Raw genomic sequence first — 27,799 nt, 5'->3', positions numbered from 1 at the left:
ACAGCATTTCATGTAAAGGTTAAAGTACATAACCTGCTGCAGGTTAAGTAGCACTTATATGGAAAAACCTTCTCTTACTGAGACATTCTGGTCTTCTTTGGTTTAAACCTGCAAATCCGGCAAGGATACAGCTTATTGGTATGAGCTGAAATACATATACTTTTTGTACTTCCTGAGGATCTCTGAGAAAAGCTGTATGGACTTCAAGAACATGGATGTAAAGTTTAGAACTTAGACAACATCTAAAAATCCCTGTGTATCTCAGTGGGTCTTACTTTCACAGGACTCAAAGGATCACAATGCACTTTATTTTCTCACCCCATTGCCTCACTTGTATGAATTCAAAACTTCCCATCCAATGTCTTAAAATAGTTTATGTGAACAAAAAATAACACTAAGTTCTGAAGTTGTGCATTTGTTGGAATAAGACCCACTGTTTTGCACCTATAAGCACATTAACAATGTTACACAAGACAGTGTTACAATAATACAGGTCACAATATACAGGTCACAATAATACAGGTCACAGTGTTACAATAATACAGTGCACAATAATACAGGTCTTCAGTTTTTAGGAAATAATGTCCAAGCTGATGTGTGGGAACATTTCCCTTCCGCCCTGCCCCACTGAAGGGGACTGAACAAGAACAGAATTAGTAGACAATTTAAAGTGAAAACCACTAATTTTATTTATAGGTGTTACAATACAATCACCATAAAACTTACAAGAACTGAACATAAGACTTGCATAGACTTTTCTTTTAAAATTAATTATTTTATTATTTTTTTCAGGTCAAAGACTCCCCATTCAGTGTTTGGCACAAAGACATCTAAGATGCTTCACTGTAGGTCTATAATTATTAAACAAAAGAAGAGCCACACATTTGGTTTATCTAGTAAGCAAAGCTAATACAAAGCTGTGAATTTTTTCACTCAAATTCTGGAAGTTTTCTGGGAAAGACTTCTTCGTGCTTTGGTTCAGAATTTAGGAATCAAAAGCAGGATCCATTTGCAGAAATACATTCTTGGAAATGCATACAGTACTATGTGCCACATCCCTCTTGATAGAAGACACAACTTACGAAAGGAACATTCATGATATAAAACAGAAGCCAGTTCTGAAAGGCTAAAAGTGACACCCACTACTTCTGGCAATTTTTTTTTAATCTAAGCAAGACCTGCTCTTATTTTCTAACACCAACACCCCTCACCCCCAATCTATAACATAACTTTAGTATTTGTAAAATTAAAGCTTTTCCAGGCATGAAAGTTACAAGAAAGAAACATGAGCCAACATTTTTCTACTGGTGGAGTTACTTTCAAAACTAGACATGAGAAGTCACTATGCCCCATGAACCCATGTATCAAAACTAAATAAAGAAATTATTAAAGGCAACTTTTTTTAAGTGTCATTCTCCCTGCATACTTGAAGTCAGGAAAACAAAAGCTGTACATGGCAGTAAAACTGATCATTTTGTCTAAAGTGCTTGATGAAAGCAGAAAAACCTATAAAAATGATAAATTAGTGAAACCAGAGGTGGAAGAGTTACATTTATCACAAAAACAAGATAAATTGGAGCATTTTCACATTTTCTTGTTCCATCAGACAAGATACAGCAAAAAGATTCTTCACAGTGAAGAGATCCCTTAGAATGCATAGAATTTGTAACATATTTTTTCTTACATTTTTGTTATATGAAGCAATTGGAAGTAAGACTCAGAAACAGTATTCCAAGAGAGAAAGTATTATTATAGCTAAGAAATAAGGATTACATAGGAAGCTTTGGACATTAAAAAAAAAAATCTTTGGGAAATGCTATTAATACTTTCAATAATTTTAAATGCCCTGACACCATATATTTTACAGTAGAAATGCAAGAGCCTTTGGAACACAGCAATACTCGATTAGTTCTGTACATGTCTTCTTTTAGGACATCATCTTTTCCTTACATCCCACTGAGCAGAAAAGCATCCCTTCCACAGATATGAACTTCTGGCCAATTAGACACTTGCTGCAACAGGAGCACAAGAAACATTCCCGCGTGGCATGCCAGTTGAAATTGTTGTACGTTACACGCTGAACCTCTGGATCTATAGCATTGTGACAGCCTTGGCAGATCTGTTGAGAAATAAAACAATACTGAAATGAAGCACACACATGCTCTCTTCAAGTGCAATAAAACCTGGATCTCTTAAATGCTTTTGGAGGAGAGAAACAGGTGTTAGAAGAAGCCTTTTAAAAAAGTCTCCAGCTTTTGATTTTTTTCTTTATTTTTAAAGTGTTTTGATTGGAATTCAGCTGAGGGCACAGAATAATAAAATGGACACAAATTATCTGCTGCTGGGACTAAGCTTAGACAGTTATGATGGTTAGGATTTCCCAATACCCAAATAATCGCAAAAACCTTTTATGTCAAACAGCACAGATCTTCATATATTAACTTAAATATGTGAAGAAATTAGCTACAAATCTTCCTCTGCATTGACAGCTCTGTGGTAATGCCAAATAATTAAAGGTTATTATACAGTCTTTAATGCAATTTATCTTAAAATCTGGTTGTTCACAAATTATAATTTAGATTGAGAAAGTTAATGTTTTAAGAGAGAAAAAAAAGCCTCTCCAAAAAAACAATTCCTCACACCTACCTCAGAATATTATTAACTGCCAACTAGAGATGACCATTTTTTTCTCCATTCACTATATTAATCATCCAGGTGCACATTAGACTGAGCCCCCAACGAATAGCTACCTAACTTACAGATATGAATGGACCATCATCTCAGATTAGTTTCCAGCATAACCACGAATCAAGAACTACGATTCTTTTCCGAACTTCTAGCTTTATCCTGTCAGTCACTCTCCTTTTTAGCACGTGTAGGTAGAAATAAACAAAACAAAAGTACCTAGATTGCAGTATTTAACTACAGGCTTTTAGCAGCAGCTGAAGTTGATTCCCACCAGGCTCAATGAACTACACTTGATGAGAACTAAACATTTAGCAGCATCACTCATCTTCAGCTACTTTACTACTTCTGTTACCAAATCCTGCTTCACTACTGGCTAAGTTCTAGGTGTTTTTCCAACAGTTTTCCCCCTTCACCCCAGGAGTGGCTTTTGTCCAAATTTATTAAGTGACAAAACACTTGGCTGCCTAAAGTTGTGGGCTTTGGTTTCTTTTTCCTGAAGGGGAAGAAGATGACTGACTCAAGCCTAAATATTCAATTTATACTCTTCAGATACTCCCAGATTGAGAAAAGTAAGAGTTTGAAGCTCCACAGACTTATGTTCCTTTCCTTCACAACACTAAGACATCTGTAAGGACCTTACCACAGCATGGTTCTTCATGTAGCAGGATTTGCAGACTGGCTTGTCATTCACCGTTAAATAGGTTATCCCAGCCAAAACACAATCACAATCAAAACAGCAGAAGTGTTTCAGATGCCAGTTTTGCCCTTCCGCAAGAGTATATTCATTGCTGAATATTAGCTATGAGGAAGATACAAACAAGTGTACAAGTAAACAAGTACATTCATTTGAACAGTGTACCTTTTAATAAATCTAGCCTCTGGATGTTTTGTGATTTGCAGGGAACTCCCACTGGTTCCACCATTGTTGGTTTCCCAAAAGCCTCCATGGTGCTCCCAAGAGCTTATACATGCCAGAGGCCCCAGGAGGGCTGCTCCCTGTTGATGCCCAGGGTCAGTTTGGTCCCTAGTGTCCCTGGTAAGGAAACAACTGCATAAGTGTGACTTGTTGGAAGAATTTGCCCTCACATATCACATCCTATGTCCCTACAGATTGTGCAAAATCATCACCAAATCCAAAGCAAACTATGGGTTTTCCTGAATGCGCAGTGTCCATATTGGTTTCAGTTCTTTGCAACTCAAATATCAACTATACTGGTGAAGGCATATCATCTTCCTTCACTGAAATGTTTTAGTAAAACTACTAATCGCTTCTCAGGGGAACAAACTTTTTTTTAGAAGAAAGCACTAGGATATTTCCTACCTCATCACATCCAGCGCAGCGGGGTCTTTCACTATCACAATAATGTCTTCCACAATACAGGTTACCATTCTTCCAGAAATAGATCATGTCTACTAGAAGCTCACCACAGGTGCAACAGACAAAACAACCTGGATGCCACAATTTGTCATATCCAGCACGTTCTGCATAGACAGCTGGGTCACCTTCCTTCATGTTCAGTTTGCAATGGTAGCAGGACTGGAAAGAGGTTATTACCAAGTTAATTAAGTCTTTGAGAGCTGTATTTATAAAAATTACATACTATCAATACACTTAATAAATTCCATCTTTCCAGACTGAAATTTAAGCCCACAAGTAGACAGCAGTGCTTCAGGATATACCTGTACCGTAGTTTAGGTTTAAATAAGAAATTCAAGATAAGCAATGCACATTCCACTGTCATAGCATTAGTGCTCCTTAAAAGGATTGTTGTACTTCGCTGTATTCAGATTCTGCAATTGCAGTCCAGTGTTTAAAGAAAACAACAGGCAATTAAAATTCACGTTATGCTCTGTAAACCTTACATGCTTAGGAACAAGGAGAGAATAATGATCCTCCATCCAAGCTAACCAACTACAACTAGAATGCATGACAAGGAAATGGCTGTACTTATAGGTCATGAGAAGACCAAGCCATATCTGCATCACTGGTGGGGAAAATAAAAAAAATAGTGAATATTTCAAACTGATTCTCTTTAAAGCTGTGTTCTATGGATGCTAGTCACTCATGGCTGCTGTCCAACAGTCTGTGATTAATGATTTTAGGACAGGAGAGTGACTATGGATAAACTACAAAGACTACATACACAGCTACACTACAAATAGTTCCAGAGACTTCACAATCAGTCTTCTGCCCAATGCCTCCCTACAGAGAGGGTTTTGCCATCAAGTAAAAAACCACAGATGATTTATGTTACTGAAGCAAAATTTTTTTATCTACAGTTTAATCAGCAGTTTGGCATTTCCTGCAATCCAGCTGGTCTGTAGACTGGGCTGAACACCATGGGAAGGTTTTCCTCTATGACTCACATCAGCCACAAGTGGCTTTGTGTGTGCATATAAAAATAAAACACACATAAAGTGCCTTGGCTACAAGGCATATTGATCAGATCCCAGATGCCTGACAATTTCAAAAGATAGATAGAAAGCCACCAAAAGAAGAACAACTTGGAACAGAAACAGAATACAAGGAAATTAATGGAAGGGAAAGTTCAAATATACATGTATATAAAGGTTTCTGACCTTTCTACTTTAGACCTCATACTCCAAGAGAAGTCCACTGGAAGGTTAAGTAGCTGCCTAGACCAAAGTCTAGGCAATGTGATTCACTTGCCTACCATTTGCAACATCTCCAGCTTTGGTGGTTAAAAGGTATATAAAAATTTCCTTCTTTACAAGATGAAAATATGCTGAGTACCTATTTTTCTTTAATTCAGCTTTCAGTCATGGTGAAAAAGCTTTGTATTTGTAAACACAGAGACAATTATTATAGGTATATTTACATTAATAGTGGAGACCTGGTTGTTAGTAATGTTGGATTTGCTTTTTTATTTTTTTATCAGGTTTCAATGAAGTGCAGTCTATTCCTATAATGAAAATTAATTTTCCAAGAGATTCTTTTTACCACAGCTACAGGAATACAGCTTTCAAAATCAGTCTGAAGAAAAACGCATGAGAAAATCTGATGTGCAAAAATGCAGAACCAATAAAAAAAGTGTAGACAAGGATGGTACTCTTCTGCTAAGTATTTAAGAGCTCTTATATATCAATTTATGCTAAACTGTTAAAAAGAAGTTGAGATAATGCTAATCATACAGCCGAAACAAAGTCTCGTTGCAAAAATAAGATGCCCCCCACAAAATAGTTAAAAATAACATATCTAAATCCTGATTATTTAACCCAGTGTAAATTCAGTACCTAACAACAGAAAAGAAACCCAAATGTTCACTTATGCTACAAGCCCCTTTCTAAATCACAGCCCACAGTGATAATATATGCTTAGCTTAAACTGCAGGAAGAATACTCAGGTACCGGAGTAAGAAAAGTCTGGAAGTGATAAACAAGTGTAATTTAAAAAATAAAGCACCTTCTGATACAAATACTCAGGAGGACAGAATGCCTCCTGCTATTGACTTATTATAGTCCAAGGCAGTTGGTCAGCAGAGTACAATGCAAGATGTGCATTTCTGTAGGTCTTCCTTGAGGAGATAAGAATTGCTGTTGTGAAACTAAAAGTAAACCAGCAGGAAAGGCTGATATAAGACAAAATGATAGTAACCTCATCAAGCCAAGGTAAAATATCTTCTTAGTTTCTTAGATTCTCCATAACAAGACAGTGACCAAAAAAAAAAAAAAAAAAAAAAAAAGCAAATTGCTACAGGTAACCAAATGGCACAGCTTGAAAATTTTTAGGGAAAGTGGCCATGTCCAAAGCTAAAACCTAGGGGCTGATTTTATATTTCACACTGTCAGTTCAGAAACAAACAACAAAAAACTACATCATACCCCCCAATAACACCAAAAGCCACGTTCTATAACCAATGTTAAGCAACCTTTTTCTCCATCTAGAACTTGTATATTAATCTTCTGTAAGCAACCTGCAGACAAATATTTTTAAAGATTCATACACATAATAGCAACATTTCTAGAAATCAACTTATAGTAGGGCTTTTAACACTGCTAAGTAATGTCTACCTCCCCTAACTGATTTAATGTTCCTTCAGTAATCCTACCCCTATTTTGAATTTGTAATTGGTAGTTGAGACATGCACAGCAGTAGTTATGTCAGAAATACTTGATTAAGGATATAATTTTTGAAATATCCATGAAATATGGGTGGTTTTATATACTTTGTTTTTTGTTGAGCTATTACAAGGAGAAATCAGATACCAAAGGAAAAAATATAGATAAGAAAATGGAGCCGAATATGAAAAGAAGGCTAGTCAAAAGAGCGATTGTATGGTTCAACTTGTTGGACACAGGATGGAGACATGTTACTTTCTTATTCCTTAATTCAATTTCATTTTAAAAACAGTTTGTCAAGTGGGTAATTTCAGTGCTCTGCCAAGAAAAAGAAAACAAGCTTCAAAAATTAAGCTAACTCTTCAAGAGGAGAAGAATGTAACAATTGGTCCATAAGATGACACAAGCTTTTTGATTATTATTCTGTAAAAGCCACCCTAATATACTATCTCCAAGCTAACATGTTTTTGCACTGAGGATAAAGTGTCACCTAGGAAGTTATTTTCTGCAATGCATTAAATACTGTCAGAAACCACGGCTCTATGCAGACATTCACAACATTTTCCAGTTCCTTCTTTCCCTCCCCAACTTCTGCTATTCCAAATTAACAATTTAACTGGGCTAAAATGACCAAATAGAACACTCAGATGATAATATACCTTCTTGCTTTATCTTTCCCTTCTTATACTTACATACTGAGATGCTTTCCGATTTGGGGACTTCTCCATTGTTCCAACAGCAGATGAGGTACCTCTGCCACCACCATTTTTCAAGTTATTCTCATCAGGAGCTCTCACTTCCACATCACCAGGGAGCTTGACATCTCCTACACCGAGTGCCTCTCTTTTGTACTTCTTCACAAATTGTTCCATATGCCTAACTTCACTGGGGGAAAGCTCGTGGCACTTTGAAGGATCCTGATCGTGAGCAGGCAGCTGCTTTGCCAACTGCTTCTTTCTGTATTGAGCGCCTTCTGAGCCAGCAACAGGCTGCTTCTCCTTCGGTAACATCTGCATGTACTGTCTAGCCTGAATCAGGAGGAATTACATATCAGATGGCACTTCAACTACAGACCCATTCTCATAAGTAAACACAACTAAAGTAATCTCTACTGTTTTTAGCGACAGTCAAATTTGTCAAAAAACAACTTTTTTTCCATAAACATTAAGCTCCTGAAAAAGTAATGGAGATAAAATACAGCAGATGCATTAATTGGCTTCTTCCCAGAGTAAGAGAAAGACTCCTTTTTAAGCCCTTTACAACATACAGAAAAGAGTTATTACTTCTCTGAATAAATAACATTTACACAGCACCTTGTCTCTATCTATGAATACTGATCATGAGTATAGTCTTAGAAAAGTAGAAACTGAAATAATGTGCTTGGGGCATACAGCCCATTGAAGAAATAACTCTAGCTAAATTAAGGGAAAAAACGCTCTAGCTTAAATAAAGCAATGACAAGGCTAAAAATCAAATTGGTAACTGAATGTTAAATAAGTCTTAGATGCACAAGGTTTGATTAATTCACTGAAAAGGAATAATTTGAGATAATGTCATTCTGGCATGGATTGCATAACATTTTGGTACAATAAATTAGTAATCAAAGTTTGAAAAGTGAAGCAAGATCCTCAGAGGGCTATCTACCATCTCATCTACTTCAGCTGAAAACATACTGGAAGAGAGCTGCTCTTTTAGATGTCAACACTGACCTTGTTCTTGCCATATACAGTAAAAGCTATAAGCAAGACTAAGTGTTCCCCTTAACTTTAAACAATTACATAAATTGATGTGGTGTTGGGTATTGATTTTTTTTTCCTTTAAGCCCACACTCCATGCAAATTTTTCAACTTCAATAAAAAAGAGGAAAAAAAGGAAAAAAAAAGGAAAAAAAAAGAAAAATAAAAGAAAAAAACAGAAAGAAAAATAAAAAAAGTGCAGGGACTTAGTAGATAACTCTTGGACTCCACAGACTTAGTTGATAACTCTTAATCCTATGCATTAAAAAAGTACCTCATCTCTCCAGGTTTTTAAGAATTTCTACAGTCAAGCATCTATACAGCAAGATGACAGATGCAAGACTCATTAAACAGGCACCATATTTTCAGTTTTGAGGAGGAAGAAAGGAAGACTACAGGAGGCAAAGTTATCCTTCCAGTAAGCTCTACTATTTTATCTCCCAGCAACTCTTGCATTGAACATGAAAAAAAGTGAGTTGGACTTACAAGCGTCTGATTCTGAACAGGAGGAGCCCACTCATAAGTCACAGTATCAATGGTTATGTTCTTCTTGGCTGGCACTGGGCTGGTCAGTATCATTACATTGCGTTTATACACGGGATCATTCTTCAGCTTTGCAATGAGGGTTGTGTATTTTGTATCCTCAAGGAGTTTCCCCACTTTCCGATCTTCCTCATTGCTTGAAGGGATATCATGCTCCTCCTGGCCACATTTGCAGTTGCGGCATATTTTCCTGAAATTCATGGAAACAGGAACAAAATTACAATCTCACACCATATGGGTGTGTAGTAACATCACCAGGAACCTAAACCCTTGTTTTCAGTGCTTTGTTTAGGAAATATACACTTTTTCTGCAATATGCCAAATACCTCCTTATGCGTCCTGTTGTATTATTTACATTGTTTATTTACAGATACTGTTATCAGATAGATATCAGTCAACTACACTAATGCATTTTTAATACGAAGCTATGTAATTTCTTCAGTTACATCTCAGTACCGATCAAGCACATACATATCCATTATAGGTCACCTACCAGATTTATTATAAGATAACCTAATGCATCAACATGATTCCCCCAGCAATTGCTTGGGATTTTAGTTTTTCTGTTGCTCTTCATATATTCAAAGTTACACACACTATACTATGTATTCTTCATATGTATTTCACTGTATGCATGATATTTGGTTATCACTGGGTTGCTCTTGTGTGGAAACAAATATTTTCAAGAAAGGAAGAAAATGCATACAGACATATGAAGAGTATAATTGCACCGAGTTCTGTTGAAAGCACAGAATTTAAAGAGAAGATGAAAGAAAAGTTAAAGGCTTATATGGATAAAGCCTTTCAAAACAGCTCTAAACCAAGTCAGAGGTACTCTGGCATATGCTGTAGAGAGACTTTTCACAGAAAACAGCCTTAAAAGGTAGAAGTATTTCTACTTACTTGGATATAAATGATATTCTTTCATATACAACATATTTCAACTGCTTTGGCTAACGAATATTAGAAAGTAATTTGTTACCTTAAGCATAATTAAACAATTCACATATAATGAACAGAACCTTGGATTAGACGAGCTAGTTCATTTTTTATTAACAGTGTCCCCAGAACTTCAGTTCAAAGCAGTCAGCCAGATATCAGTGAAACTGGATGTTAACTAAGGTTCTTACTACAGACTAAGAAAACATACCAACCTTCTGGATCTCTAGAGTTTGAAGAGAAATGAGCAGTGGTTTACTCCATTATTTATACTTCATACAACAAATAGCATAAACTATTAGCTATAAAATGCTTCTGAATCCTGCTTGCCAAAACCCATCTAACTCTAACATTGTTCTGCATCTTACTTTATATAGTCTTGAAGGCAAGTTAGGTGCCAAGATAACGTATGTCACAGGAACACAACAAGAACATGCCATGACTACAGCAAGCCCCTGAGGTAATGGGAAAGGAAGAAGACCTTTAATTGGCCACCTGAAGTGATACACAGCCAGCCCCAAATATATCCTCTCTATATGTACACCAGTTTAGGATGTGGGGTACTAACATTTCAGTGTGTGGTGGATGCTGCACTGGTCATTTGGTTATACAGAAAACATACATTGTGGCAATTTAAGTTATAAAGTCCACTCCAAATAAGAATATCTAACTCTAAAAATGAGCCACTCATGCAAAACAAGAATGTTAAGCAGAAGTAACTCCACTTTGCCACACAAATACCTAAAGAGATCACTAACTAAGATGTAGACTGTCTGACAGCTTCCAACTAATTTCCATAACAGGAAAGATGTGCAGAATTTCAAAGCTGGTACTTACCTGAATGGCTACTATACACTAATCACTTTGCAATCTCCCAGTTTACCAAAACATTCAAGCATGAACTAGCATTTCCCACTAAGCCTAAAAGATTTACTATGCATCTCAAGCACTCAAAACTAAATTTTGCAAGATCTTCAGCATCTGTCTACACAAGTCCTTTACATAGCTAATACTTAGAGACTATTTAATATACTAATAAAGCAATTCATATTCACTTTGCTCATCTTTTATGGCATGTATGTGATTATACCTTATTACCAATTCTCAGTCATATCTTTTCTGAGATCTAAAACCAGGTGACAGAATCAGACCTTGCTTTTTGCAGATTTAGTAATTTACATCATGATCACCATGCAGCTTTATGCCTCACAGCACACATGCTACTGGAATTGAAGCAGTTTGTTCATCCAAACAATGACAATTTATTTACTCTTACAACTTAAATCTTTAACAACAGTAACCCCCGGTTTTAGTCTTGTGTCTTATGCCAATTGAAGTATGATCATGCTGTCTGGAGCTGCTCTGCTTGCAAGACAGACTCAGTAAGAACAGTTCCTACTGCTGTATTGCCTGTGTGGTCACAACTGCCACGTGACACAGGCTGTGCACTCTACCCACTCTACAGCATCCAACACAGTAAAGCAGTATTGACATTATTACAGGGGCTATATTACAGGTGTAATAGTGGCCTTGGCATTAGAACTTGTGAACTGTTATGCCTCTGAATACAGGACAAAACAATACAGAAAGAATGTGGAGAATGCTGAGTCACATCTGATGTCAGCATATCGAAGAAAAATCCCCTAGGCTGTTGCCATTTCCCGTGCTCCCCAACACTCCCCCTGCTAACAGCCCCCAAAAAAGTATCCTGTCCTGATTTATAATCTTTCCTCTTGAATAATTTCCAGCACTAGAAGATATACAGTTGATATTTACACACATAACTGTTCCTGAATATAACTGTTTACAATTTAGTCCTAACTTCTTTCACTAGTTGCCACAGCACAATCCTGCTCATTAGTCACTCACTGGCCCCTCTGCAGGAGGCATATGGCCAATTACTTCTCTTTAGAATAGACTGGCTGGTCATTTTTTTTACTTTAATACAGCTATCTCACTGAAGTGACCCCATTCCATTACCTCAAATTTATATTTCACAAGTCTGTTTGATAATTGACACTTTATCGTTGATATTAAAGTGAACACCTTATGAGCAAGAAAAAACAATTGTGGTTATATACATCCAAAGACATATGAATATACAAAAACATATATGCTTTAGACAATTTAATCTCCTTTGACTCTATCAAGAGGACAAGCAGTGAAAATTTCTTGTTCTCTCCATCTGCATTGTTGAAAACTCTTCACTTGAGGACATTCAGCAAGATCCCTGCTGAAGAAGGTATTAGGGACTTCTTATGTCTTCACAGCTCTCAGGACCTAATCAAAGCAGAGCAATGTTCCTCCACACACATCTCAGCAATTTGAAAAGCTTTTCCCACTCAAAACATGGAAGATAGGGAGAAAGCTTCAAAATCTATGGAATGAAAAGTTACGTATCACTGTCAAGACAGGTCTATTAGATAGTGCCTTGCTAGCAGGTCTTCAGTAGTTAGAACGAACAAGGAAGAAAGGTATGGAGATTCCATTTTCTCTAGTGATGAATTCCTGTGTCCTGAATGTCTGCTGACATGAAGGATCAAAGACTTCCAGTTCCTTCTCCAAAATCAAATGTTAACCATCCTCCTGAGTGCCCATGTTTTGGTGTATAGAGAGGAAAAATAAGATGGATCATGATCCTTCCTCTGCTGGCTCCTAGTGACAGGAGGCAGCAGCTGCAAGCATAGAGAAATCCTCAACAAAGACCTGGCAAGTCCTGAGGCTTGTGCCCTCCAATGCAGAACGACTAACCTCTCCTTTTACAGAATCACAAAATCCAGATGGTTCTTGAATATCTCCTGTGAGAGACACTCCACAGCCTCTCTGGGCAACCTGTTCCAGTGCTTGGTCACCTGCACAGTAAAGAAGTTCTTCCTGTGGAAGAACTAATGCACAGGTGGAACTTCCTGTGCATCAGGTTCTGCCCACTGCCTTTTGTCCTATTGCTCAGCACCACCAAGCAGAGCCTGCTTCCACCCTTTTGACACCCTCCCTTCAGATGCTGACAGACATTGATGAGGTCCCCTCACTTCTTGAGGCTGAACAGGCCCAGCTCCCTCAGCCTTTCCTCTTGAGAGAGATGCTCCAGCCCCTTAATCATCTTTGCTGCCCTCCACTGAACCCATTCCAGGAGCTCCATGTCCCCCTTGTACCAAGGAGCACAGAATAGGACACAGCACTCCACATGCAGAATGCAACCCAGGACACCATTTGCCTTCTTGGCCCCAGGGCATACTGCTGGCTCAGGGAGAGCTTGTTTTCCACAGGCTTCCCAGATCCTTCTCCACAGAGCTGCTTTCCAGCAGGTCAGCCCCCCAGCCTGTCCTAGTGCACGGTGTTAGTCTTCCCCAGGTGCAGGACCCTGCATTTGCCTTTGTTGAATTTCAGATGGCTCTCCTCTGCCTATCTCTCCAACCTGTCAAAATCCTTCTCAAGGGCTGCACAGGACTCTGGTGTATCGGCCACTCCTCCCAGTTTTGCATTATCAATGAAATTACTGAGAAGGCACTTTGCTTCTTCATCCAAGTCTATGATTTGACTCCTTCTGTAATGTTTTCTTGCTACTAATGCAGCTATAAGTAATTGCTACTGCTTTGAACTGCATCTCAATGCTTCCCTGCCAGCTGTAGAATCAGAAAATCTTAAAGCCAACTTAGGATCTCCCTGCCTTCCACATACTGTATCCGTGCAGAGAAGCCACATGCTGAAAAAAATAATTCCCAAGCTTAAGATTCTTGTTTTCAGTAGTTTTTTTAGCATCTTGGGAAGTCACATGAGGGACAGTTACCACTTTCTTGTACATATGCAACCAAGATAAATCAGAACCTTCCCTCCTGATTTTAGCAACTTCTCACTCCCATCCCATAGTCCCCTCTAGTGGGAAATACATTCCTTAAGAGCAATATGTAACTGAGTAGCAATCTCTTACATCCAGCCTGACCCACTGGACACGTGTGGGGGTTGTTTTGCAGCTTGAAATAAATCTAACGCCTAAATTAAAAAGACCTTCTTCACTTTCTGCTGCTGTTACACTTGGACAGAAGCATGATTCTGAGGAAAATTTTAAAACTGAGGCTATCAGAACTTCAAAATTTAAGAATAAATTTTACTAAAGGCTTCATTTACCACCATTTCTATACTAGCCTCAATCTACAGTTCTGCATCTATAAAACCTGCCCATACAGTGTGTCAAAATTTACAGCACAAAAGACTTAATATATGCCACCCCAGAAGAGATATATTCCAAATACTCCCAGTATAGACAAGAAGGGTATAGTAACTCCTTAGCAGCAGTAAAGCCCTGCTACTAGATAGGTACGCTTGGGTTTTTTGTACACTTTACAACCTGACTCCCCAGAGGAAGAATGAGGGTCTTTTGTATGGAAATACAAAAAGAAATTACATGTTGGCTCTTTGAGGAACAGCGTTTTCACCTATCAGACCAAGAGCAGTGCGATGTGCCGAAGCTCCTCGGCTGTCCCCAGGAGAGGGCAGTGTCAGCCTTGCACAGCCCGCAGCAGAACCACGCCCGGCACACGCTGCCGCTACTGCCCCGCTCGCTGGGCTGCCTCTGGCTCGCACGGAGGTCACTGTCTTCATAATGCCCTTAGGCAGCTGTGCTTCGGGGTTCTAGCTAAAACAGCCTTGATAGGACTTGCTAGTACTCTGCACTCCTGGCACAAAGTCAAGGCTTCCCCGTTTTTGAACTCTGCCCCCACCCCACCTCAGCAAGTAAAGAAGCTGGGAAGGGGCACAGCTGACTCAAAATTGGACAGTGGGGTTTAAATGCTACATTAACATCATAAGCAATAAAACAGAAATAGAGGATTAAGAAGTCAGGGCTTCTGAATTCTTAAGTAGTTACTGCTTGGAGACTGGCTGGGCATCAGTATGCTGGTGGGAGATGGCCAGTGATTCCCTTTGCACCACTTCACCTATTAAACTGACTATTTCAACCCAGGAGTTGCCTCACTTTTGCTTCTCCTTTTTTGTCTCCCACCCTGATGTCTGGAACAGGGAGCGAGCAGCTGTATGGGTGTTTGGCTGCTGACGAGGGTCAATCCCTACCCCCAATTATTCTCCCAATGTGTAACTGTTTCTCTAATTACAATTCTTACTTCAAGACTTGTCTTTTACAGACAAGTAGCAATAAAATAAGTGGGTAAACTTGAACTGATTTTGACTATTCATGTTATAAAGACAATATTCTGTCCACTTGTGCTACAGTTTATTCCTACTTAAAACAGAGTTTGAGATTTAAAGGCTAACAACTAAGTAAACAGATATTTGGGATGCAATGTGCTCCATTTAAGTGATGGACTAAAAAATATATATGCATCATGCAAAGCATATTAATATATTTTTTCCTTTGAAAACTATTTACACAGAACTGAATTAAGACTTCAGATTCACACTCTTACTGTCACTGGTAATAGCTCTGCTGGAAGAACAGCTATTTTTCCAACCCATTCTTGAATTCTCTCACAATTGCTAACTTTTTGACTGTTTCAGAGGTATGTGCCACATTTGTCTAACCCTTAGATGAAGCTTCTCAGACTTCTTCCAGCCACCTTATTTATCTGGTCTAGCCTATATGGACTCAATTTCCAAATTAAATCTTAGCTAAATAGTCACTGTTTTTACATCTTTTTCATTACTTGCTCTTTAATCCACTGCTGTTTACAAACTCTTACTTTTCTAGGAGAGACAGTGTTTTGATGAGCTATATTTTCAGGAGCTGGCACAGTGAGCCCTAACCACAGGAAGATAATGCAATATGGATAAAGAAAAACACAGGCAAAAAACCCCAAATACCCACACAGAAGCAGACACCTTTTAACTTTGCAATCATACTATGATGTAACTAAATAACTTTAACCATTTTATTTTTTTTTAATCCAAATTATTTCATGTTAAAGAATAATGTAGCAATTACAAGGTGTAACATTGGCAATTAAGAAAAAGTAAAATAAAAGAGAAGGTGTGGGCATTACAGTGACTATGAACAAAAGAGCTTTCAGCAGAAAGTAATACAATTTCTCATTCAACAATGGATAAACACTATTAACAGTTGCACTTTTAAAAATTCTCTTTTATTGCATTACTTATATCAGTTGTTTTATTTTACTATTACTTCTACACATGACCCCTCACTGATGCAGTGCATATTGAAAAAGTCTTTCCATTAATTATTTCTTTTATCTTTAGATGATCATGTTTACTTATTAGTGAATTAAGACTTCTTGATCCATGTCATTATTTCTAAGTTGTTTCTATAGCTACATATTACAGATAAGATTATAGCTTCTTGATTATGTATCAACTTATAACACATTTCTGCTGTGTTTTGTTTTTGTTTGCCTGATTATTTTCTAAACAGTCTCATCTGCAGTCAAATATTTGGGCGAAAATGTAAAACCTCCTAGGCCTTATCAGCACCTGATGTCACTATGGCTGGCGTACAAAGGCTACCTCATAAGACAAAACAAAATTCTATTGCAAATGCAACTTTCACTCTAGCTAGTTAGCATTGGTTAAATGCAATAATTTTCATTGATAGCATATGCTAGTGCTATTAAAAGCTATTTTTCTGTTCTTTTCAGGATTTTCCCTTTGAGAGGGACCTTCTTCCTAAAAAATCAGAATTACTAAGCTACATACTGAGGATGCCCAGTATTATGAGTGAACTGGGCCAGTGATACATAAATGCATTAATATACCTATATACATTTTGTTTCATTAAAACAAGGAAGGTTTAATGAAATAAAAAGTTTCTGCAAAATGACAGACTATTTACTGCTATCATCAACTCACTGATTTAGGAACAGTTCACTATCCAAGGCTCAGTGTTATCTAACTTATTTGAATTTATGTGACACACACAAGTGACACCTCCTCCCCATCTAAATAAGTGTGTAGTAGGTGTGTACAAAGTTTTAAATATTTTCAAAATAATTTTACATATATCTCACATCAAAGCTTACGTATTTCGTCAGGAGTTGGAAAAGCATTTTATTACAGAGATAAAACACACTTCTTCCCTGTCAGGTCTCTTACAGTAATGCTAGACATGTTTTTACAAATCTACTTCAATTGTTTAGTCAGCTTAAACAAATGCTGCAGTAGAAGTACTACCATTCACTTCAGGGCAGACAAAATGCATGTTCAGAAGTGATTAGATACTCTGTTGTAAAGCATCTGAGAATTTCTGGCCCTGAACCGGGCCAGCTTTTTAAAAACATCTTAACAGTTTAATTGAGAGAGAGAACAAAAATGGTTACTTAGACGTTTGCATACATATGTCAAAGTCTGCAGTGCTGAGTCACAGCTTAGGATACATTTGGTGTCACTTACCTCCAGTAATGAAGCTCAAATCCTTCACACTTTTCCTTGCACTTTAAGCAGGGGGCACCAAATCCCTCCTCATGGCCCAAGCCCATCTGTGTACAGAGGAACATGACCATAGTCAGCTTCAAGTATTATCATGCATGAATGGTCTTACTCATGCCTCTATAGTCTGCAATCAACAGCTAAATCAAATGATTAAGCATTGACTAAGCTGACATAAGGACAGCATTTGGGGTGCACTCACCTTCCTATTTTATCTATATACTATATACCTATCTATATAAGTAGCAGTGGTCACACAAGCCTCTACATAGGATTGAGCTAAGGCGGCAGAGGTAGCCTTAGTACTTTTCTGGTGACTTTTCTCACCAGCCCAGCTTGCTCTACAAACTTCACACAGGAGAAAAAGCAGATTCTTTGCAGCATTTTCTTAGGTCTAAGGCTGTGAAATCAAAGTAAGTGAGGCCAGAAGACCTCAAGTCAAAGGACATTTAATCCAGCTATCTGGACAAAGTGATTTACAGTATATGACTTGGCAAAATACAGGAGACCAAGAAATAAACAGACCCCAGATTTATTTGCACTAACCTCAAATAAAGGAAACAACTAAGTGGTCTGTCTAATATTTCCAAGTATATTTGAGGCTACTTTGATAGTGACTGAGAGCAGCATATACCTTTTACAATTACATTTCAGCTGGACTCATACCAGCTGACTTTCTGAGGGGAAAGAGAAACAGCACAGTTAGCAAAATCAACTACCAGAAGCGATATGTAAAGAGTTTCAAAAGGATGGATGAACAATTCACAATGCAGAGGGAATATCAGAGAATATAGGCAACAGTGCAGAGTAAAGGTATTCACATAATATATCATCATATATCATTACAATATATCATCATACAGCAGCAAATTTAACCAAGTAACAGCTTTTTAAGTTTGAGGTGGTAAACAAATATGAAGCACGGTAACTTATGCATTCACATAGCACAGTAAAATTAAAATGCCTCACTCCAGCACTTTAAACCTTTGAAGAATGTGGCTCTCAAATCAGACAGATGAAGGACCATGGAAATGTGGTCATAGCTGGTATGCAGGCTCATGCCCAATGTGTAGAGAGAAAGCCGTCCCCACACCCCACGCAGTAGGAGAAGCACTCCCAACTAGCTGTAGCTAGAAACAGTTCATCTGCAGTTTAGCTTTTACCATTAATGGAAACTGAGCTAGAACTGACAAGTTCTGGTACTAACTTTAGTTCTGGCAACAACACAATGCCAAAATTAATTACATGAGGTGATAGAGTTCTGTTATTAAGTTTGCCATTTACTGAGAAAAATCATACTACTATTGTTGTATGTACAAGGATATAAACCAGGTCAACTTTCAACTTGTCTCTGTCCAAAATAAAGACCAGATTATTCACCAACCACTTGTTTGATACAGAACACATGGTAAAATGCAGGGAATATCATGTTTTCAGTTACTTTATAATTAAAAGGATCATTGCCTCAACAATGATCAGACATCCCTGAGGAAAACTACCCTGAAGATTGTGATCTGTTTAGAAGAAGGAGGTATGTTGGCAGCTGTTAAGCTACTGCAGGGATGGACAGAAGGAGATGACATTATTTCTTCCGTATCTGGAAGATTAAATACAAGCTGGCTGTCATCATGGTGACATCTTCATCAACCTAAGGGCTCATGAAGTTCACATGTTATAGGTGCTAACCTATATATACCAGTAGATATTTAAAATAAGCATAACTTTGAAGATTAGGTTCTTCATCAGCTACACTTTTGATAAGCTAACTGGTTAATAAAAGTTCATCTTCACTTAACATGGCCATTAATAGGACTCTTGTCATCTGGAATCCAGAGATCTCCCATATATATATACACACACACACACACACCACAAATCACAAAAAGCGGAGCACTCTTCTCAATTCACACTCAAAGAGAACAAGATGTTGTCCAGGATGTTTTATAAAGGGAAAAAGGAAGCTAAAGCAACACAACTTTTTTTTTTTGAGTGTGGGGGGGGCGGGGTTCGGGTAGTGGGAAGAGGGAGAGACAGGTTGTTTTTCATTTGGTATTGTCTTGAAGTCATCCTCTCTAAAAAGTTGTTAAACTTAAAATATGATTGCACATGCACTAACAAACAAACAAAACTCCCCCAAAACCCCGATCAACAGAAAAAAAAAGACAACATAACCCATTCTCTCTTGCTGCTACTTCAGTTACAAACTGGCATTACTTCTTTATGCTCAGGCTCTCCCTTCCTTCAAAAAGAGTGGAATGAGAAGAAAGAGAAATAATCATAACCTCATCAGTACTGCAATTAGAAGATTTAGAAACATAGGATCACTTGTAATAGTGACAACAGTTATACTGTTTCATACTACTGGAAAATAAGCTTGGCATTTCAAAAATTCCCAAAACAGAATCTGAAATTCAAGCAAGAAATACAAAAGAATCTCAAAAACCATTTTAACTATAATTTCCAAGCCTCCTAACATTTAAGGGTTTTTTTAAGCTAAAAAACCTCCTCTTTAGAAACAAATTAAGGAGAGGAAATATGTGCTATCTAAATGCTCCACCCAGAACATACTCTCTCCAGACTACAGGGACAACAACCAGCCAGCCTACTTGCACTTTCACAGCCAGCAGTCTTAGTGCAGATTTCTTTAGAAATACAGCATTCTATATTCCCTCCCCAGAAATAAAGAGCACACCGTTGTGTAAATGCTTGTGCAGCTCAAGACAAATTGAATTAGCAAATGAGAGACTTGTTTTGAAACAGGTTTTTCAGTTTGCTGTGAAACAGAAAGAAGGGAATTACCTTATGGAAATACACAATGTCTGGGTACCTTTTGGAAAAGGTTTAGCTCAAGACTGAAAGGCACACTAAAAACCAAACTAGATGTGATTCTAGATGCACACACAGCCTCAGCCTTTGTTCTGACAGAGAAGCTTGCCAAAAATTAAGATATAAAATAGCCAAACTCAAAAGCACTGTGGGCTATTGTTATCCACAAGTCAGTGCATTACACATATTTCTCCAGAGGCCTGTAACAGGACATCCTTCAGCTGTAAGAAAACATCAGCCTCAGAAATTATTTTCTTCTTCAGCAGCCAATTCAGCTGTAGTTTAGGAAATTCAGAAAGCCTCAAACTTCAGTGTGGTGCTTCTTTACTTCTATCCATCTGTCTCCATGTCTTCTGCAGAACATGGCCAGCACCAAGCAGAAACACCCAGTAATAGAGAGCAGGTTGAGCATTGGACAGGTAAAATGCTTGTCTGGAACAACAGGGAACCCATTTTCCCCATAAATGGAGTTATGGCAGAAATGGCACACACAGGTCACCTGAATCCTGCTAGAAGAAGGTTCCTGTCTGTCTACCACCATTAATTTTTTTTTTTTTTTTTTTTTACAGCAAAAGCTAACCAAATCCATCTGGTATTACCAAAATACCCAGTACTGATTTAAACAGCCGGAATAAAGAAGATGATGTGACTATGACTTTTTTGCAGAGCTTTCTCCTGTGCTTGAAGGTGTTCCAAGCACAGAATTGAAGTGATCCACACTAAAGCTATTCTTAGATTTACCATAAAATTCTAGGAATGTTCTAGTTTGAAGATTAGTTAATTATTGAACTATTTGGATGTTTGAGTGGGAAAGCACCTGTAGAGTACAACAGATTTCTAGTACAACTTAATGTGCTTTAGGCACTTTCAAAGAAGAGAAGGTAAAGCAGGAAGGACAAACAAAAAACCCCCCAAAAACATGAGAAATCTCACTGCTGTGCATGCTCTGTTGCTGAGAGCTGATCTTATATCACTATATTCTGTACCATCAGAAGTCTTCTCTAGCAGGGAACACAACAAATGGAAAATTAAAATAGGTTACAACATTTAAACTTTAAAAACAGAAGATCAATGATACTTCTTATGATTCCTGAATGAAAGAAGGACAAACCACTACAAAAGACACATGAATATCTGGACAATGATCTTAAAAACTGTCACAGACACTGTATGAGAAGGAAAACAAAATTCAGATTTGTAACAAAAAGCAGTATCCCACAATTCACTTTATATTTGTTTTAACATGTTTAACATGTTTTAACATGTCTAATAAAACTGATGACAACTGTGACCCTGGGGTTTTTAAAGTATGTGTTTTGATTTAGGGAAAAGTTGACTGGAATTAAGAACCCTGGGTACAAAAGTCCATTTTGCACAGAAAGAAGGATGCCAAAAAGTGGTCGCATCCAAGAAAAATATTTGGAAGATGATCTGGGCAGGACAGGCAGAGGAATAAATCAAGAAGCTGCAATAGCCTGATAGTACCAAAGTCTCAGGAATTTATTTTATTGTGATATCTTCTACTAAATATCAAATAGCTCAGAATTTAAATATTTAAGACACTGCTACATAGTGTACCTTCAAAAGGCTAACAGCTATCAAAGATAGCTCAGCTGGAGAGAAAACAAGAGTTGTTTATTCACAAAGTCCAGCATTACACTAGCTAAGTTTGAATGCAGCTGACACACACTATAACACAATCTGTAAGCCTCCAATACAACACTATCCATCATCCAGAACTGCAGAGGCATTTTCACAATACTCCATGGATTTTGTTTTGACATCAGCACTCTTACCCAGTTACATCCTCTAACATTAGGTTTTGAGAAGCAGACCTGGAAACCTACACATTCATTTTTTAGGAGCTTTAGTCATTCAGGAAAGAGCATGGTTTTTTTCAGCTTTTAAAAGCTGCAGCTAGACAACCTCAGACTGAAAACAAGGCAGAAATAAAGAGTTAGGCAGACTTTAAAAACAACCAAAAAATCCCCCAACAAAACCAGAAACACATATACAGCAGTACTGGAGTACAGTTAGATCTGGTGTATTCTGGAAATGTCATGACAGAAGCCTCCTGACTCCTTTTACCTGTTAATTTGACCAAATTTGAGATGCTAGGTAACATGCTTTCATCTTAACAGCTCTGCTCTTCCTTAAAGTCTCCAGGACCTAAAAGAACCCCACCACCTTTGGTCATCAGCAAAAACTACATATTAGGGGGGTTTGTACATATACATCCCTATAAAAAACCCATGCATATATATATATATATACACACAACCGATACACATAACTATTAGTTTTATATAAGTGAAACATGCATATCTAATCAGATTGTAAAATACAATTTTAAAATATACTACATTATAGATACTTACATCTGCACCCTTATAACTGCAAACTTTGTATCTGCTAAGAAGAAGATAGTAATTTGCATGACATGTTCAGTATACTTTCTTGAAATAAAAAAAAGTAATTTTAAGCAACTTTTACCAATAAAATTTCATTGAAAATTGCTAGTCACCATTACTATTACTTAGAGGAAAATAGAAACATTTCTTTCTTTTTTTCCAGGAACAACTGCAGAATCAGCTATTTGTTACTTTCATGACAGAATACTGTAACTCTAAGTAAGTAAATTTTCCCCCTTGCTGCAAAATACTTGGTTTATAATTATACCCTATTGAAGGAACTTTCATCTGATCTTAAAGGTCATGCAGTCCTGCATTCAAAGAGTTTCTTGACTTGCTATTCAGGCATTTCATGATATTTTATAGTCAGACACCTAGGGAATACTTTTGCTATAGGAAAAAAAAGAGTAAGAGTCAAAAAGTTTAGTTTAGGTGTGCCATATTTGCCAAGCTGCTATCCAGGGATGCTGGGCAAAAAATACCTAGAGGTGTGGATACAGACAGGTGTTCCAAAAAATTATTCACATAATTTTTTTTTTTTTTTAAACGTTGATGGGGGGGAAAAACCCTCAAACCCCACAGCATATGCAGGAAGCAGTTACTTAGTTTCCTTGTGAACAAAACCAAAGTAGTTCCTCTCATATCTACATAAATGTTTTCATTCTTCCGCTTTCAGGCAAAACTCACCCCTGAATAAAAGTACATTTCCTTGATCTCACTATACATATGAAACAGCAAAAAAAGATCTACTATAATGGGTTTCCATAGCAGTAACACCAAAACAAACAGTGACCTCAACAGGAAGTGCAGTCCAGCAGACATTACTAAATCATGCTTTGCAAAACACAGAAAAGTTGACTTTGCTCCTACACATACTTTATTCACCGTTCATTTATCAAGGATCATTACAGTTGTTGACTTAGCAATGTCTAAAACACTCAGTGTTTGGTTTTCCAACTGTAACAGAACAAACTAAGTCCCATGCCATTGAAAAATAACCACACAAATTCCACACCAGAGAAGTTGCACCTCTTCTACCCAAAGTGCCCTGCCCCTTCTCCATTGCAAGCAAAGTTCTTTTTATAAAGCAAGTATTATACTGTTAAAGTTTATACAGAACAGACTCACTGCCAGATTCTTATTTTCTCTAGTGAAGCATGAGACTGTGCTGCCAGCAGGGCTGAAAAGCAGGACTGTGACCTACTGATTCATTTTACCAAGTTCGCAGAGGTGGCAGACAGGGCAGGAATCCAGGCTGTTATAACAAGGTTCTGCTAGAGTATTCAACACAAAGCATTAAATCTTTATTTTCCCTATAGCCTCAAAACAAGGTTTGAGAACACAGCATATATTGTATTTGGGAGAAACAGTGGTCTGTTTTTTGCACAAGTACTTTTCAAGCTGGAGCTCCTCTTCTTACCCTGCAGCTCTGTTGTGCATTCATTTTATACAAACACTATCTTCATGATCCTCAAATGCAAAAGCAAATATAATTCCCCCTGTGAAAAAGGAGAAAACTGTACAGTTTCCCCTAAATTCGAAAGGAAAATTGTAACAGACCATGAAAGTCTTCGACTTAGTATTCACAAGGCAGCCAAAAAGACACTATTCACTGCCTAGATGTTTGCCAGTTACTTAATAGCTCTAAAAGGCATGGTGAACTGACTACAAAATTTACATGGCCACACATTTGCATATGTTCAGCATATATATTACTCAGTACAGAAAGTGCATGCTGAAATTTCTGTTTCTGGCAGGCTGTGGCTGTCCAGAGTCCAGGATTCAGACCACACGAGACATCTGGCTACACAGTAGTACTCATTCCTTTGGCCACTTATTAAGATAGCAAGATGAGTTTTACAACACATGAAAGAAATCAAACAGAAAATAAATTAAAAGTTTGAGCCAAAGTAATTGTGCCCTGAAGATTCCTTAAGAAGGGTACACTAAACAGGACTGCTGCTTTTCTGTCACGAGACATATAAGGTATAAAAGTATATACGGTATCCACTGCTGAAAGGATGGGTTAGAAATTGTGGCAGGTGGGGCAGTAGTTCTTCTGCTGAAGAACAGGTACATTGTTGGAGTCCTACTGGTCTTGTACTGGAGGGAAGCAATTCCAATCAGACAGACTGTGATAGAACTGTTACATTTGGAGAAAAAACCCCACCAAACCTAATATCAACAATGAAAACAGACTTTCTCTGAGTGTTCTTTTTCTTCACAAACTTAGACACATAGATATAAATGTATGTAGCTACTTTCCAAACATATAATACAGAAGCTCAAAAATGAAGAATGGACTCATGGATTCCTGACACTTAGAGAAATCTTAGGAATGCCACCTTGGAAACTTCATCTATCAGGTTTCCCAGAAACAGAAAACATTCCAATATATTACCCTGTACAGTTATAAATTAGCAGTTGTGGGTAGGGGAAGCAGCTTTTCTAGCACCAGCTGAGTGTCTGAGCCTCCACACCACATGCTGCTCCAACAGGCATTCATCTCCTTCTGCTCTGCCGAACACCAGGGCTACAGAATAGCCAACATCTAAACTCAAGAGTTCAAAAATGCAATGGAATTACTTATCTGGGGACAATATGACAATTCCTACTTTCTTCTGCCCAGTGTTATAGGAAATTCCTACCCAACAGGCAGATTAGCCACTCACCACTCCAGAATATTTACCAGGTTATTTGCCAGGCAATAAATACGTACAAGTCACTACAAAATAAAAGGTTACATAAAGTACATTTGGTAAGAGAACTCAAGCTATTTTGGTCCAGGATGCAAGACAAAGACAGGTGAGAACTACAGCGTGTGGTAAAGCGACCCATTGCTGCTGATGGACTAAAGGCTGACACAGGCATCTCCACCTCAGGACAAGCTTCTTCTAAAAGCCAAGTAGTTCACTGGTTTTGATAATCTTGACTGGACACTTCTCAGAATGTTCTTCCACCTTTGAAGAAAGAAGGAAGTTGGCAAAAAAGAGAGAAGCAAAAAGATAATAAAACAGGTTGAGAATTGGAACTAAAGGACAGAAAAGGAAGACACGCAGTTATTCCAGAGTTGACGTGAAATTGCTATTCTATTCAGTGTACAAATCTTAGGAAGTTTTGATTAAATAAATTTTGGTAGTCAAAAAGAAGAATTTTGTACCGAACTTGCTGGTACCTAGCAAAGCTTCCAGTTCTCCCTGTAGGGACTTTCAGAGAGCCTCTTCTGTTCTCTTGGAAAATAAGCTTCATCCAAGTTACAAAGAGAAAGAAGATGAGAATATGTGAGCCAGGGAGGAGAGACAGCACAATAACAGGCACAGTTTTCTGAATACACATGTAGTAGAAACAGAGAAAATGTGATGTTTTTCAAATCATAGACATCTCTGCATATTAACACTAAAGCAGAGCAGAACAAAAATACTATTTTCATAAAAGAGAGCTTTGCTGGTTTCCTTTGTGGCACTAGCTTTTATGTTTATTTGAACAGGTTTAGGAAAGTCTTCAGGAATCTTCAAAGTTGATGAAGAAGAGAAGTAGAAGAGCAAGAAAAATATGGCAAAAATAGTCAAATAAATTTAAAACACACACAACTACCCAATAATGACAGAGTAATTTCTAGCAGATGTTCAGCAATGTTCACTCAAACCAAGACTCCATGATCAGCAGAATTTTCTCTTTAGATAAATAAATTCTGAATTAGAATGCTTTATCTTCCACAAATATGTGTCTTTCACCTCCTGGAGCTCAAAAAGCTTCCAGCAAACAAGTTCTGTGATGCCATCAAGTTTAAGTTGTGCTTAGAAAATACAAGCAAATGTACTCAAGAAGCTTATTTTCGTTGCATACAAGGAGTAACACAAGGGGAACAACCCTGTGCACACAACCACCTTCTAAAGACAGCGACAGCACTTAGCTACACCCGTCTGTATGCTGATGGCTAATGACTGGGGGTTGAGATAGGCAGTTCTTCCAAAGCAAGATCCTCACCCAAGTGACACTATCACGTGGTGACATCACTTGGAGCAAGCTGCAACTCAAGGCCACCCATTGCTAGGATTCAGCCTTAACAGGTTGCTCTCCATACTACACAACTACTTTCCCCCCCAAGTCAGTTTCTAGCCTGCAAGTTGGAAAAGCACACAGCTATGTGTATTTTAAAACAAGTTGCTACCTTTAAATAAAACAATTCAGGAATAAACCCCTCAAACATTGATTTCAAAAGACTAATTTTCACATCTCAATGAAGGTTATGTATAGATTTAACCCATGTTCACATATAAAGGTCCTTTTCCCCTTATCAAATTGTATTAAAACAGATACTACAAATAAGTTTTTAATTTTATAAAAGTCAGTGTTTTAGCACTGCGTTTAATTTGTGAAAGAACTAGAAGCAAAGACTTACAAGAGTATCCCACGTGAAGTCAGTTTTACATAGGAAGTTTTAAATGGTTCGTTTTGGAAAGAGATTCAATACAATTGGATTACCTATCGCTTTCTTTTACTTACCTTTTGTTTCTTACCAGTTTGACGCAACTAACTAGTCAATATATCTTTAAAAAAAACCGAAAAATCAAGTCCAGGCTTCTCGCTCAAGCGGGTAATCCATACGAACGATGATAACACACTTGTAAGGAGTCAGTCATATCATAGGTCTGAAATTAATCACTAACATAACTGCAAACAGCGACTTGGCTACTTGTAATTTAAGTTTCATGCCTACATACACAGCGCACATACATGAAAGCAGCTATCAGATCTCAGGGGTTTACTGGGGGGACCGAACACATGTTTAACTTGCATGACAGAACAGTGGTACGTCCCCACCTGGGGCACCAACTGCGGCGACTACCTACGGTCGGGAGCAGCGAGCCAGCCCCGCTGTGTGCGCCCCGGGGGTACCCGGCAGACAGCGCTCCTGCCTCCCACCTCTGCGACGGGGCCCGGGCGGGAAGCGCGGGGCGCCGGGAAGGGCTGATCCCGGCACCCCGGGGAGACCCCAGGGCAGTCCCCGCGGGGGCTGCGGCGCCGAGGCGGGTCCGCCGCTCCCCATAGAGCGGCCACCGGCGTGCGCGGCAGATACCCCGGTGGGCAGCCCTCCTTACCTTCTTCACTTTATTCTCCAGGTTCATGGCGGGGCGGGTCTGGCCGTGAGGCAGCTCCCACGGAGGAGTCTCGGCTCGCGCGCTC

General features: G+C 38.2%; 1 protein-coding gene across 1 annotated transcript; it reads right to left on the bottom strand.

Annotated features, from left to right (window-relative positions):
- Window positions 1-664: 664 nt before the first annotated feature.
- Window positions 665-27,799, bottom strand: TES (testin LIM domain protein). Its single transcript, XM_053944160.1, has 7 exons — window positions 27,715-27,799; window positions 17,340-17,425; window positions 8,991-9,237; window positions 7,461-7,796; window positions 4,010-4,225; window positions 3,329-3,487; window positions 665-2,119 (listed from the first exon to the last, which is right to left on the bottom strand). The coding sequence occupies exons 1-7, from the start codon at window positions 27,739-27,741 to the stop codon at window positions 1,928-1,930; spliced, it is 1,263 nt and encodes a 420-aa protein (XP_053800135.1). The 5' UTR covers window positions 27,742-27,799; the 3' UTR covers window positions 665-1,927.

The sequence above is a fragment of the Vidua chalybeata genome, chromosome 5 (genome assembly GCF_026979565.1).
Source record: "Vidua chalybeata isolate OUT-0048 chromosome 5, bVidCha1 merged haplotype, whole genome shotgun sequence".
NCBI classification, from domain to species: Eukaryota; Metazoa; Chordata; class Aves; order Passeriformes; family Viduidae; genus Vidua; species Vidua chalybeata.
Note: the sequence above shows the minus strand (reverse complement) of the source record. Positions and strands in the feature narration are given on the sequence as shown.